At 34.6% G+C, this 14,950-nt stretch overlaps 1 protein-coding gene across 1 annotated transcript in view; it reads right to left on the bottom strand.

The window, feature by feature from the left end:
• Nucleotides 1–287: 287 nt before the first annotated feature.
• LOC110377648 (uncharacterized) overlaps nucleotides 288–14,950 on the bottom strand; it is a 75,965-nt gene continuing 61,302 nt past the window's right edge. Inside the window, exon 2 of the mRNA XM_021336601.3 lies at nucleotides 288–2,810. Coding sequence (XP_021192276.3) covers nucleotides 1,405–2,810 — 1,406 coding nt within the window. The 3' untranslated portion in view covers nucleotides 288–1,404. The remainder of the gene's footprint in view (nucleotides 2,811–14,950) is intronic.

Below are 14,950 nucleotides of genomic sequence, written 5' to 3'. Positions count from 1 at the left end.
GTTTGTGTATTATTAGATGAGATAGCATGTCTCTTTGCAGTCACTAGATGTACCTAATTGTTTTTTTTTTCATAACATACCTATTGCGTTTTTATATCAAGGAATACACGACAATAGATACTGCTTTTGATGATTTTTTGTGGTAAAAACTAATGACAGTTTTATTCAGCTTTTATGGACCTTAGTAGAAACCAAAATGAATATTTTTGACTGCTCTTTGACACTACTACTAGTTTTGGAAAGTATATTCTAAAATTGTGAAGGTAAAATACAAGAAAAAACTGAAATTATTTTTAAATCATTTATTTATTTTTCGTCGAAAAAATATCCTCCGCTACAAATATGATAGGATTACGATGACCCGCTAGGGAAGGTGTACACGTGCGAATGGAATGCGTAAGTACAGACTGACTGCTCGTGATCGGGAGCCCTAATGCACACATAGAAGCAGCCAAGGAACATAACTAACTATTAATGACTAGATGGTGCAATAGGTAGGTATACAAAAGATGAAAAAGACGATAAAAGAAAAAAGGACGAGACTGGACTTGTACGTGGACTTTATTTGTCCCATTAAACTTAGTAGTGTTGTGCTAGCAATATCGATATATCTGCACCATCTAGCCACATAATTAATTAAGGTCATTGTGCTGCTTGAAGCTGTGGATCCAACAGAAACTAATCGCCGAGACAGGCTGATAAGCGACACTATTTACGAGGGGCAACGATCGAACACTGTGTAAACACAATAGTACTATGTAGTTATTTTGTCCTAGAACCCCACGCCAATGCATTACTGCCAATACATTTCATATAAATGTAGTTGCACCCACTAGCACCGCCCACAGCCCACCTCGACAACTATTACAATATACTTACTTTAAACAATAAATATCGACAAAACAAAACAGATGTTCGCATCCATAGTAACTACAATAAATCTTTACAAATAAAATCTCCGATAAATTTCATCTAATACGTGACTTACATTACAATATATACAAACATTTAAACATAGTAATACGACAACTGGATGAAGTACTGCTGTACCCTGTATTTACAAAGAAGTGCATTTCTAACACGACAGAGACTGACAACCAACTGCTATAGCAATCCGGGAATAGGTTGTTTTGGCTCAATATTTAAAACTAGTCATAAAACCCTACGAAAGTACCTCTCTAACATTATATAATTTATACCCTAATAAAGAATTCACAATAATATTTCACTACGTGCATTGATTTTGCCAGACCAATTAATATCTAAATCTATTCTCGAATAATTCGACAGTTCTCAACATGGCTGCCGCCCCGCTAGAGATCAAGGGAGCGTTGCTTGTCCTTGGGACATCAATTTTCTTTGAAAATGAAACACTCGTTAAGGGGCGGCCATGGTTTGGAAAATTTAGACCATAATAGTATTACCGATGATACTCTCTTTGCCATCCAATAGTTCAGAGTACCCCGACTCGTCGCTGCAGGCGCTGTCATTGTCCCCCGTGTTTTTAAAGACTTCGGTTTCTGTGCTCGAGTTGAGGCTGTCTACATCAGTCAGATTGTCTATGAGAGATTCAAACTTTCCATCGAAATCTGACATAATATTAGTATCGGCACGCAGAGGGGGATATGTTGATCTTCGCCTGAAGGTGTTCTTCTCACCGATTGGCACATGATTCACCTCCTCGGAGCCAGTGGTAGGGTCTGTGTTATTCATAATGTGAACAGAATTAAAGCTTCTATTGCTGCTCCTCATGTCGTTGTGTTCGAAGCTGGGGTCCATGTAGGAGGCAGTAGTGTCCGCGTGCTCCTTGTGCTCTTCCTGAGGGAACGAGGGCAGGGACGACGGCTCGGTGTCAGTGACCGTGCTGGCGGTCTCGCAGCCCGAAGAAACAGACCCGTCGTCGCTATCCGTGACGAGGTAGTTACTTTGCATTAGAGCCTTACAGTCGCCCTCCGCCACAGCGTTGTCACTCAGTTCGTTCGATTCGGCAATCGCTTCCAGCAATCTCGATTCTTTTTCTCCTTCACTATGACTAGTATCATCGATACGTCCATTCTTTTGGCTTTCCTTCACCAACAATTCCAAAAATTCATCGGAGACGGTCACATTACCGCTTCCGGAGTCTGACAGCGTTCTGTTTATAATTCCCTCGGGACATGATGTCTTCCTCGGGGACTTTATGTCGGTCCTTCGTCTGTCGAGCGTTTGTGAGGAATAGAAGTTGTCCGTCGTGAGAGACGTCCGTGACCAGGGCTCGCTGTTCTGTTTGGCGTTCATCTCCGCCTCCTCTTCGTCTTCTTCTGAACAAAGTTCTTCAATAGCTCCGAGTTTCGGAGCTGACTTAGACCTCTCTAGTGGTGGTCTGTAGTTCATAGCTCCCACGCTGAGCAGGATCTTCCTGCGCGGCATACTTGGGTTTTCATATACACTGTTAGCGAGACTGAGCCTGGCATTTTGTTTTGAGATTCTGTCCTTCTTGAACTCATTTAGGGCTTGCTTCAGTTTGACTTGAAGTTCCTCTGTAATCTTCTTTGATATTGATTCTTTGGTGCAAAGGACGGCGTGGCAGCGGAGCTCGTGCTTGAGCTTCTTGCCCTCGTGGCGGTACACCCAGCAGAAGAGCTTGGGGTAGTGGGGCGGGCTGGCGCAGTACGTGATGCGGTGGGACCAGTACTCGGTGAGCCCGTGCTCTTTGGTGAACCCCTTGAGACCGGAGTTGGTGACGGACAGCTTCATCACCACGTCGGGCTTGGTCGACTGCTGGTAGTTGCGCCAGAGTGTCGCCAGTGGCTTCTCAACACAGTTCTCACCTGTAAACAACAAAATTCAATATTAGTTTTATGCCGTTATCATTTACACGGGGCGTCGAATATCAACGAGACATCAGGTTTTGTAATTTATAGAATATATTATCGTAATTAATTAAATTCTAGTACTGGATTTTGAATATGTGTTTTGAACTAGCTCAACAGGTTTGGAATATCGTCTGAAAGGAAACTATTTTAGATAAGCAAACTTAGTTATAACTTCACCAATTACCGATTAATGTTAAGGAAGAATCTGACAGGTTTGTTAGGCCCAATTCTCAAATTTAAATAGAGGCATATAAAATTAAAACCAGCTTCCTAATTTACAAGGTACTGATAACTAATCAGTCCGTGTTACAAGGCACCTTCGCCCACCTGCACATTGTCAGCGCATAATCTGTTATTGTAATGATCTGTCGATCGCAACGTTTCGAGGTGAACCAGGGAATGTAGTGCGAGCGAGATGCATTCGTTAACGTGCTCTCCGTGACACGGCGGCTATGACGTCATTCAATTTTGGAACTTGAGGAAGGATATTTGAGAAAATGATAAATACTATATAACGACAAAGACACTATATTTAAATAAATATGACTTGTTGTTCCTAAGGATAAGTTCAAAACTATAATTTATAATTAAATCTAATTCAGGTTTATAGATCCCACAAGGCAAATAATTATACTTCTACCCTATACAATTTATCTCAATATTTGTTAATTTGATTTATGGGTGTTAAACAACCCTTGAATTCCCCGAGTAAATAAATTGGGCCGAAACATCAAAGCTGGCGAACCTTTGTGTAAAACTAATGCAATTAAATCTGTTGAGTAAATGTGGTGTTGCGCTGTTGAAGATCAAAAGCGGTTTATTTAAACGTAAAATTCTATAATAGAACCCCGATAAAACCAAACGTTGTCACGTTATATCATGTACGTAAATAAACACGGCGTCCTCTACAATTATCATATCAAAGCTTCTTACACGTAAATACATATTATACATTATCGTTAAAGTGTATAAACATACATAATTAAATATCAACGTAAAACGTGTGCAATTCATTTACAAAGCGTGGCTCATTCCTTAAATCCTTTAGTATCCAAAAGAAGCTAGTTAGCTAAAATCCATGATACTTGATAGTATTTAAACTAAATCAAGTTTTTAGTAACTCGCTTCAACTGTAACAGAATCAGGACACTTCAACAAAGGGACAACAGTATTACATCTCGATATAAAACTACGGCCCTTATAACTTATAGTGAGCAACTTCATTATACTACAGCTGAAGTATTATCTACTTTGCTAGTTCTTCAAGGCTTTATCGATAGTAGGTCAGTGGGGAGAGCTGTAATAATATCCTTACATAGGTATAAGTTTTCTTTTTGTATTGGTTCTGCATAAATTAATCGCTAAAACATCAAGATTTTTCTATGAAAATATAAGGTTGAATGCCCACAAACGACTTACTAAAATATGTATAAAAACTTACTTGTATCTGATGGGATAATATTCTAGTTTATTTTGTTCTTAAAGCACTTGGCTGTCGTAAAGTTTTTATTTAAGTAGGTATAATATTGTGAGACAAATCGTACTGAAATATAATGCACTCAATTATAATGTCTGCTACATAGACATGCATTTGTAGTGAGGTGTATATCTTAAATCTGGTCTCATGCCACAATAATCTAGAAATCTCCTTACCCAATGAGAGGGAAACAGATAAAAACTAACCCAGGCGTTCCGTACATAGATTTATGGCATTTTCTCTATTGTTGCGCATGCACATGCGCTTGGGAAATCTATGAGAAACGTTTTATCTAAACTCGATCGTGTTAAAAAAAGGGCAAAATCATTTATTATGAATACGGAACTTTATTTCTATTGATAGTAAAGTATAGTGTAATAAGTGTCTGGGACAAACTGGAAATAAAACTGTAGTGTCAAAACTGTCTGACACTGACACAATTGACATTATAACAAGGGTAAGGGAGACTTTATTTGATTGCTGTCTGGGATTTTTAAATGATATGGGTATCTGTCAAAATTTTACCGTTAAAAAAATTTCTCATTCAACTTTTGCCCATAAATGTGATACAAAATTGAAGTATACATTTTTGACTCATTAACTAATATTATCAAAAGTTTTAGCCACAGGTTTCGAGTTATGTATTCCATACTACAATAATATTTATTTCGTCAACATTTATGTCAACATTCTTACGATTCCAATTAACACAATGTCAAACAGTAAATCGCAACACTTCGTCAGTATCGATCGTGTAATCGACTTTTGATCGATATCCGCTAAAGAGTCGATTATTGCAATAATCGGTCGTGGTCTGATCTAGGTGCTAATATAATTAGTAACATGATAATTACAATATGTTAACACGTTTCGTGATATGTAACATGTTAACACATGTACAGTCATGTGCAATTATTTGTATCACGTTAAGGAAATAGAAAAACATTTTGCCAATCACTTTTTCTGTGAAGCTTTGCTCTAGTAATTTGTTTTTACATCCTGGATGATTAAGTGTTCATATACGACTAGCAACTAGATGTAAATGCATGTCTGTCAAAGTCAGCCTGGGTACAACATAATTTAGAGAACACGTTTTGAAAACTAGATTTGATAAACCAAAGTAAACGTGAATGAATTGAATGTATAAATGGAATGTGTAGCTAAGAAGGGAGTTTATGATAGAAGATAAGCACCTTTAATCGTTATCAGACAACAGTCTATGCACAGGACAAGAAGAAGAAGAAACTATGTATTCGCATAAAATTATGTCATACAAATAAAATAGTTTTTAAAAGAATGTCCGGGTACATTCAACCCCTAAAAAAATCTAAATCCTAAAAGCCTTTGACGCGGCGCCATGTCCCCATAACTAAGAGATGAATCAACCCATAAACTGTTGGGATGAGTCGCGACTACCCATAAACCAAGCTCGTAAACCATTGGTTACTATGTACCGAGTTTATATACATTTAATTGTATGGAAAGGATGATAAAGAAGCTTGGAATGGGTTCCGGATAAGACTCCAAGAAAACGGGAGGGTTTCATTTTTATTTACATTTTTTGTCTGTTGTAGCCTTTTTTTCTCTGGCTTATATAATGAATGCGAAAGTAAGCTTTTTTATGCGTATATGCTGAAGCAATTTACATGAAATGTTCTGTGGAGATAACGTGAAAACTAATTTACTTGGTAGCTTGTTATATTGAAAACACATATTACCTACATGAGACTATAAAAATACAACAGCCATTAAACATATCTTTTAATAACTACATAGACTTCAGCATTTTCTAATAGAAATCTAAGTTTATTGCTGAATAATCTATCTGAACATCCTGTACAGTGCGCGCCACGCATGCGCGGTAAACATCCACTTCCAAGTCAGGCGCATCCTAATCGCGATGCATTTGTAAATAGTGCTAACTTACCTAAAACATCCTTTGAATAACAAATGAACATTTTGTAATTATCGTACGTTTTTTTAAAGGATTTTACGAATATAGCGAACTAATCAATATTTGTGTAGTGAACTTAAATAGCTGAATCGATTGAGATGACATTAAGAAATGGAGTAGGTAAGGCCTGACTGACATGATTTGGCAAGATACCCTCAGGGTTCGGGAACTTATTCTTTATCAAGCTTGTGATAAAGCCGCAAGTTTTATATAGCTGTCGGCGAAATTTATATATCTAAAGTCGTTTTTGATACCCACTGATACCTACCTATCTCCTAAAAATCTTTACTCCTTGTAGTCTATACAAAAAATTAAAACCTAGTATTACCACAAGATAATTACAGCTTCTTCAAAGATTTATCCACACATTGGATGCATTGGTAAAGGTCAACTCTCAAACAGGTGTAACCAGTTGCTCATGTAATTATGATTGATAACTGCTAACTTATGTAACTGGATATAATCTAGCTCTTCTTAGAAACACTTAATAGTTTAGTTTCCTTGAGAAGATTGTAGATGCCATTTTAAGAGACTGCTAGATTATATAACTCGAAATTAATATGTCGTTGAATTTCACTAAGGGTAACACTTTTGCTTCGAATTAGTTAGATGAATTTTGATTAAATTGTGCAAAGTGATAGAAAAGTCTGTTGAAAAATATAATATTCATAATTTATACTGATGTTAAAATGCTGAAAAAAAATGTCCCAATACATCTCAGGAACTATTGGGGCAATTTCACCCTAAAAATATACGAAGGAAATACTAACTTTAAATTGTACATACTAATAATCATGTACCATTGACAGGACTAGTGCAAAAAAAATATCTAAGATTTAACGAGACCGAGTAGACAGGTAAAGCTTAAAAGGATTTTTATACTTTACCTAGCTGTCTGTTCAGTAAGTAAAAAGGTCGTATTTAATTACTAAGCCCATCGGGAAATTAAATGCCAAGTTCAAGTCAAAAGAACTTTTCAGTCATTCGCACGCTTATTAAGTTTATCCCTTTGAGCATTTTAATTAGTTGGTATAGGTATTAATTGAATATGTCAAATGCATGGGTAGAAGTCGTACCTATGATTTTATTTTATTTTCTGACGTGGACAGAAAAATAGAAAACAGTAAGTAAGTCCGCAATGCAATAATTTTGTCAAAATAATATTTTAATCATTAAGGTTGATCCAAGCTGATAGATTAAAACCATGAAAGAATCATTTCATTAGGTATATAAAAACTTCATATATGAATGAAACACATAAGATATTTCATGTTTTTATGAAGAAATCCGGAACCATTATCTGGAGATTTCAGTATTTATCACAGTGTGAAGTGTTTTGTAAATATTAGATGCAAATCACTAGCACCCGAACTTGAATTTACATAAGTAATGTATTTTTCACGAAACGTCATGTAGGCATGAAGATTGTTCATTATGTAAAAAGTAACGTATGGAATAATTTATGTCTTATTATATGGCCATTAATTAAATAACATTAATTTGCACAACAGGCTTTTTATGCCTAAATTGATACACATTCAACGCCTACGTAACCAAATTATAGAAGAATAGGCGTGGGTGGTAAGCGCCATTATAGCAGCTTTGCCATTTTTACCATAAGTAATTTTATTTATGTCCAACGAAATCAGATTAAGCGTCAATTACTTTAAAAATATACGTTATATGGTTTAACATGCTACTCAAAATTCATGTTAATTACATAACCTTATTAAAATAATTAATTCGCAATATGTTTTCGACCAAAAAGGTTCGTATTCCATAATTTGAGTAGGTTACAAAACTTTGCGGAATGGCCTGCGTGTTTGAAAATTCGAAAAAGGAACGTTGGAACGCGACTGACGCGAATGTAGTTTATTGCGACAATTCTTTGAGTTTAGTTGCAGAATCGGCCTGCCTGCATTGCGCACTGTCCGGTGTGTCATAAGATTTATTTACACGCATCTAGTTTACGCCTATAGGAATGTGTATCTTTATTGCATTTTCTGAAAGATTAACAAAGTTTACTTCAATGGTTTTGAATAGTATACAGGCTATTCAAACGTTGTGGAAGAACAACGACAAATTCACCGTATGACTTGTGATTCAATATCACGTATTTTTTCTAAAACTTGCAGCAAGTCTAAAAACTTATCTCGTACACCCTGAGAAACTGCAAAAGCTATCAAAAAATAAACCTACACCACATTATATTAATATGATTTTTGAGTTTGACTTTTAACATCTATTGCCTATTCGAAAAACGTCAAAAGTATAATTCTGCAACAATTCGCACGTGTCTGACCACGCGTTGAGTAAGCGTGACGTCACAACAGCGGGTCAGTTGTGTAATGTCCGTCGGGACGGCGTGACCACTACCGGAGATGTTGCGGTGACGTGTAATGTGATGATCCTGGTTTCATGTTACTGTTGTTTACTTTAGTATAGAGTATCGTGGTGAACGAGAGAGCAATTTTTTATCATTTTGAGTAACCTGATTTTTATATGGATTTAAGAACCGGGGCGTTTATAAAACGTAAACTCATCATCATTATACTCCTTCCCCTATCCCATTAAAACTTAAAAACTTTTACTATGCGTGTTTAAATATCAAAACCAGAGATAATTCTTTCCTTTTCTTCCCCTATTTTCTTTTCCTTGGCGGGACTCAATTACTAAAAACATCAAAACTTTCGTCAACATGTAATTTTTCGGTAAAAGTAGGCATCTTCAATACTTCAATTACCCAAAATTGTATCTTTCCGCTACCAGATAGAAACACAAATTGAATGAAATCATATATTTAGCTGCCAGGCCTATAATCAGCGTCAAATGGCCCACTTTAATGTTCAGATCATAAGTGCAGGATTGGCTACCAAACTTTCTCCCACACTCACAACGCGAGCTTTCAAGAGCCTCAATTAAATGAGCAATCATACAAAATGTTGAAACAATTTACTCTTACACTAGTATATCACTCGGCTATGCTTCTTCTATTGGGTCTGCATCATAATTTCACCGTAAAGAAATGAGTCACTTGTTTTGCGTAGAAAGGAGTCACCTTTTCTAAGTGTAACGGAACGACGATTAAAATCGAACAATGGATGCCTTTGAATGTTTTTTTTTTTTCTAAAATCAAATTATAGCATTTGAAAAGCAATAGGAAATGGGATTAAGTTAAAGTTAAAAAAAGATAACATAGCCAAGGGTTCCTATAAAATTTGCTAAAAGGTTATTTTCTTTGTTCACCAGATTACGTCTACCAGAAACTACTCCGTCAAAGAGTAAGTAACTGTTCTAACTAATTGCATTTATATGTTTTATATCTTTATATAGGGATTTAATCATCAGAAATACCTACTATATAATAGCTTTTGGTAGAAACACTGGTACATTTGAATACTCAGCACCGCCGCCTAAGATCGATGGCTAGCGGGTAAGTGAACTTGTCAAAGCGGCGCGAGCGCAACTTTCACTATCATCTCGTTACAAACGTTCGTTGAACCGATGCTAGCTGTGGTTACTGTAACCTGTTTTTTTAACATATGATGTAATTGACTTGCTGAGAGGTTTCTTGTGTGATGACGAAAGAAGAATGAAGGAAGACATGTTACACTAACTGTCAATTAAATTGGGACAAGAGGAGGGTGATAATAATATTGGTTTTTGTATTTAACTTCGACTGTTTGGATGAATCCAACAAAAAAAATAAAAAAGATAGATTGTCAAGGTGGTAGAAATAAATAGATAAGACAGGATATTATAGATCCTAATCTACGATGTAGATAAATTATAACGACAAAAAAATTATGTAAAACAAAATATGTATCTGTACACCGGTTATTTCAAAGGAAGCTCATACAAATTGACTCCTAATTACTTATACCAAACATCGGTAGTTTATCTACCTTTATAAAAAATATACATAATATACATTATGTATCCACAAGTTCTTTGAAAATCGTGAGGTGTAAATTGATACTTCAACTGGTTTGTAACGTTTCTTCAATAAGGATTTTTTTCGCTTAATTTGCATGTATTCGTTATAAATTACATCCTTAGGTTATTAACGTTATACTAATCAATAGTTTATGAGTAATCAAATTATGACGTCGCCCTTTTATTATTTTGTTTAGGTGTTTTTTTGCGAAGGTTGCCTGTTTTTTTGCAAGTAAGTTGATTTCTGAAGAGTTTCATGCGTCGATTGAAATGAAATTATTGGTAGGAACATGCATGGGTTTTCTCAAACGTCTCTTAATGTTATGCAATTCAATTCACGGTAATCGTAACAAAACAACTTAATTAAGAGAGGTTTGAGTATTCTATGAAGAGAAGAAAATCTTATGATTGTAGGACTTATCGTAATGGTATGAAGAAGTGTGGAGCGTGACTTGCCTTGCTTACCTGTGAACAATACAAAAAACAATTTGATTAATTTTAGTGAAATAATATAACTAACATTAGGTTCACAAGTGTTTTTCTTTTAATTGGCGGCTGCTTAGCATACATTTTACGAAACAATTTGTAAATTTGCGCCAATTAATTATTCTTAACTTAAAATTAAGTTAAGAAAAAAATACAATTAAGTATTATTTTTTCGAAATAGTGGCATAGATGGCCAAAATACTTATAACATCCTACATACACCGTTGGATAAATAATTTCGTAAAGGTACATGTTTACAATGATAACCGTTTTATATGCCTAAAATATTTCGTAATTCCAAAGCGGTTTTGTATTACGATACGTACACAAATATTGTTACAAGTGAATGTGCGTTTTTATTTATTCTCTCAACATCTGAACAAACATTTATTATATTGAAGACGTCGCAAACATGGCAAAGCTATTCTTAGCAAAAAAAAAATATTATTCACATTCCACTAATTTATTAGATACCTACTCTAGCTAAACAGTCATATACATCATTGTTTTTTTCTTCTAATTGATTACGTATAGAAAAAAATATTTAACGTTCTGCTACTAAATTATTTAGCAAAGTTATGTTAATTGATTACCGGTAGTTTTGAAGAAAACAGTTTCTTTGAATTTGTAGGAAAAAAACTATGTGTTAAAATTCCCTATTCATATCAAACACTACTATTATTTAATAACAGATAGGTAGGTATATAATAAAGAAACAAGTATGCAACTGGATAACCTTGAAATATCGATTATATCTTATATCGATACAGTTTTTTATAATGATTAATTTAGCTTTAATTAAGTCTACATTAAATCTTTACCCATCAATAATAAATCGGTTTTGTTAAATCGTTTTGTACACTTCTGCATTCAATTATCGAAAATTATCATGTTATAAGATGATACATACGAGAAGTATGCATATTTTGATTTTTCACTTTGCATTTTCAAAATAAATACGGATACCCAAAAATCAAGGAAATGCTCACTGAGATAAGAGGCAAAATGATTTTCTTTCTTTATATGCGACTACTAATTCTGCCATCTAGAATTTATTAGATAAATTCAACATTAAAAATCGTTCATAAAATAAAATCACAATATTCAACTTCATTAAACTACTTAGCGCATCTTAACAGAATGTCCAAGTAATAAGGAAATGGTTGCTTCCTCCTGTTTTGTATGCATTGCGCGTCGTGGTCCCGGGCGCACGCGCTTGCTTCGAAGCCGGCGAGCAATGTAATACTTAGACGCGGAAGTGTATCCGTGCTCGAGTTAGCGAAGGCTGTATTTCTTCGAATTATCTTCCCATATCACGTGCGTTTACCTACGTGAAGGTTCTGATGTCTTAGAAATTTTGAGGAAGTCTCTTAACGAGGCCAGTGGTTAATGTTATTGTTTACATTTCAATTGTTTTTCTGGACAAGAATCGGGTATTTATTATTTGTCTTTAATAAAATTATAAATAAAAGATTTCGCAAAATTATAATCTATAGGTGATGAGATCAAGAAAATATGCAGTTAAAATATTCTTAACGACCAATGTGATTAAATCTTTGAAATATGTCCGAGTTAATTTAGTGCGTCGTTAAACTCGTTACAGAATGCACTTGTCAAGCTTTCCTTGTCAACTAGTCCGATTGGTGTCAAAACTGCATTTAGTACTCTACAAGCTTTTACCTCAGCTATGCACATTATAAACCTACATATATGCCTAGGCTGAGTCAAGGGCTGCCTAGGTATGTAGGCGTGGCAGCTTTCTCCTACTCGATAGGCAATCTCAGACTTTCTCAACTTGCACACAATCTGCATGCAAGAATGCACTAATTGTTGCATCCTTGTCTTCATCACAGAGGAGGCCTTTTTATCTCTTTTCTTTGTGTGCATTTTAAAGGCTTTTTCCGGGTAGCTTAGGAAATTGAAGCAGGAAGTTTGTGCTAACTTAGCGATCGGGTCAAATCAATCAATCAAAGTTCACTACCGGTTATATTGTATGTACGACTTCGAAGTTCCGACTTCGACTTATCTTTCTTTTTAATCGCATCGATATAGTTTTGACCTGAATAACATCGTGGCGTAAAAATCTTATTTCCTAAGGGATGTGCGGCAATATCGAGTGCGCTGTCATTTCCCGTCTAGTGATGGTATCGGGTCGATTGTTGTAATCTATCGATGTTTTTATCGTTACAAGAATTTATGAGTAAGTTTATGATCTGATTTTGTAAAAAAATACGTATAACAGTAATCCAGTTAGTAATAATGTATTTACCTGTTTTTGTGCAATAAAATAATAATAGCACTGCAATGCCTATGCGGAAAAACGCAACACACAGGAATTTATTTAACCTACTTTATGATAGGTACATATTAATTAACGAGTTATGTATGTCAATAAGTAACTGTTTTTATCTGTCGGTTAGATGACATTAGCATATTTGAACAATGCCGGCTAAACTAAGAGAGCCGTGGCTGTCGGATGCAAATCGCACAGGAAGTGACGTCTGGAAGGCGGCGCGACATGTCAATAGGGCTGTCACTAGGAGACAATTATTTATTAAAGGTGTTATTAATTTTTGTAGGTATATATCACACATTTAAATAAATGACATTGAATCTCTATTTTTGATATATAGAGGATGATGATTATGAAGGTGAGATGTAGAAAAGTTGTAGCAGTAAATTACTAAAAGACACTATCACATTTTACTTTTGACAGTAATATCGTAGTAAAATGATGTGTAATTACAAATCCGTTGTCATAGCACTCTTATTCACCGTTACATAAAAAGCTTTATATCCAAGTATATTATTAGACATCTTCCATTACAGTGGGTTACTATACAATTATATTACTTAAAGTAATGATACACGGTCGTAATATGTCTTAATGACTGATACAGAATCGGTAATCGTAGAATATGTTTGTACATACTGTGAAATTAAATAAAAGACATAAACTTAATACATTGTGCAAAGTTGTCAAAATCTGCTTATTGCAATATGTATAAATCACATGTCTCTTTAATTTTCGGTCTAAATATTAATAACAATTTAAGGCACTTTCTATGAAGCGTTAATTTTAACATGTATGTAAGTGAAAATAATTTAAAATGTAAATATTTTACCGTGCCATTTCTTTCAACTCAAATTGAATTCCTTGTTAATACAATACATGACACTGAATAAAATAAAAATCGTATAAAATGTGTATCTTTTCCCGTTGACAACCCTAACGCCTTAAAATGATCGGAACAATAGTGATGGGACATATAAGTACCGTATATCATATTTCGACACGACAATGGAGCATCGGCTACTGTGAATGTTACATTATACAATTTCCATAGCGCACTATACATTGCTCCTTAACTTGCTATAATTGTATGGCTAATAAATAAACGTAAACATGTATGCTGACTAAATGGATATCGAAAACTAAAAATAAAACTTCTATGTTTTTGTGTCAAAACAGTTTAAGTACCATACTATAAACATTAAGTTACCTTTATCAACCCTTCTCAAAAATCACTGTGTTGTAATTTTGATTGCTTGTAATTTGCGAATTTTCTGACCAATTCTGATGGCACTTTTATATAACTTATTTATTACGATATAATTTCGCAAAAAAAAATTAAGGTATATTCGCTTGATACTGAACTGTCCATACGAAATATATTTTTTGAAGAGGCAATGTATACAAAAGTATCGATACAGCCGCCACTAAGTGTGTCGCTAGACTTATGAGGACGTTCCCACTGCACAATGGGACATTAAGAGCGTGTACGTCAACCGCGCGCCATTTGGCCTAAAATGGTACTTTTCAAACCACTGTTTCTCAGTAACTACTTATCCTATAACTATGTTATTTTTTAATAACGCAAGGTAATTTCACTGTCTATATAGTTAATTGAACATAAATTTCAATTTGTGTAGTTTAAATACTTAAAACCCCTATAACGTAACAGATGTTTTATAAAATTCCCGTTCAGCGTCTATTTCGAAGCTTAAATTCATGTGGAAACAGTGGCAAATCTAATCATATTTATTTTTTTACTCATAGACGAAATCCCCATGCCTATAGTTAGTTGAAAACATTTTTTGATTTAGGTCTCTATCTTTCAGAAAAAAATATTTTAACAATGTGAAAAATTGTGAATTTCAAATGCTTTTTTTACCTATCTATCTTACTTAATTTAATATAACAATTATTTACTATAGTAATATAACTCTTTCTTTAAAACA

The sequence above is a fragment of the Helicoverpa armigera genome, chromosome 5, assembly GCF_030705265.1.
Source record: "Helicoverpa armigera isolate CAAS_96S chromosome 5, ASM3070526v1, whole genome shotgun sequence".
In the NCBI taxonomy this organism is placed as follows: domain Eukaryota; kingdom Metazoa; phylum Arthropoda; class Insecta; order Lepidoptera; family Noctuidae; genus Helicoverpa; species Helicoverpa armigera.
This window is presented reverse-complemented; position numbering and strand designations above follow the sequence as displayed.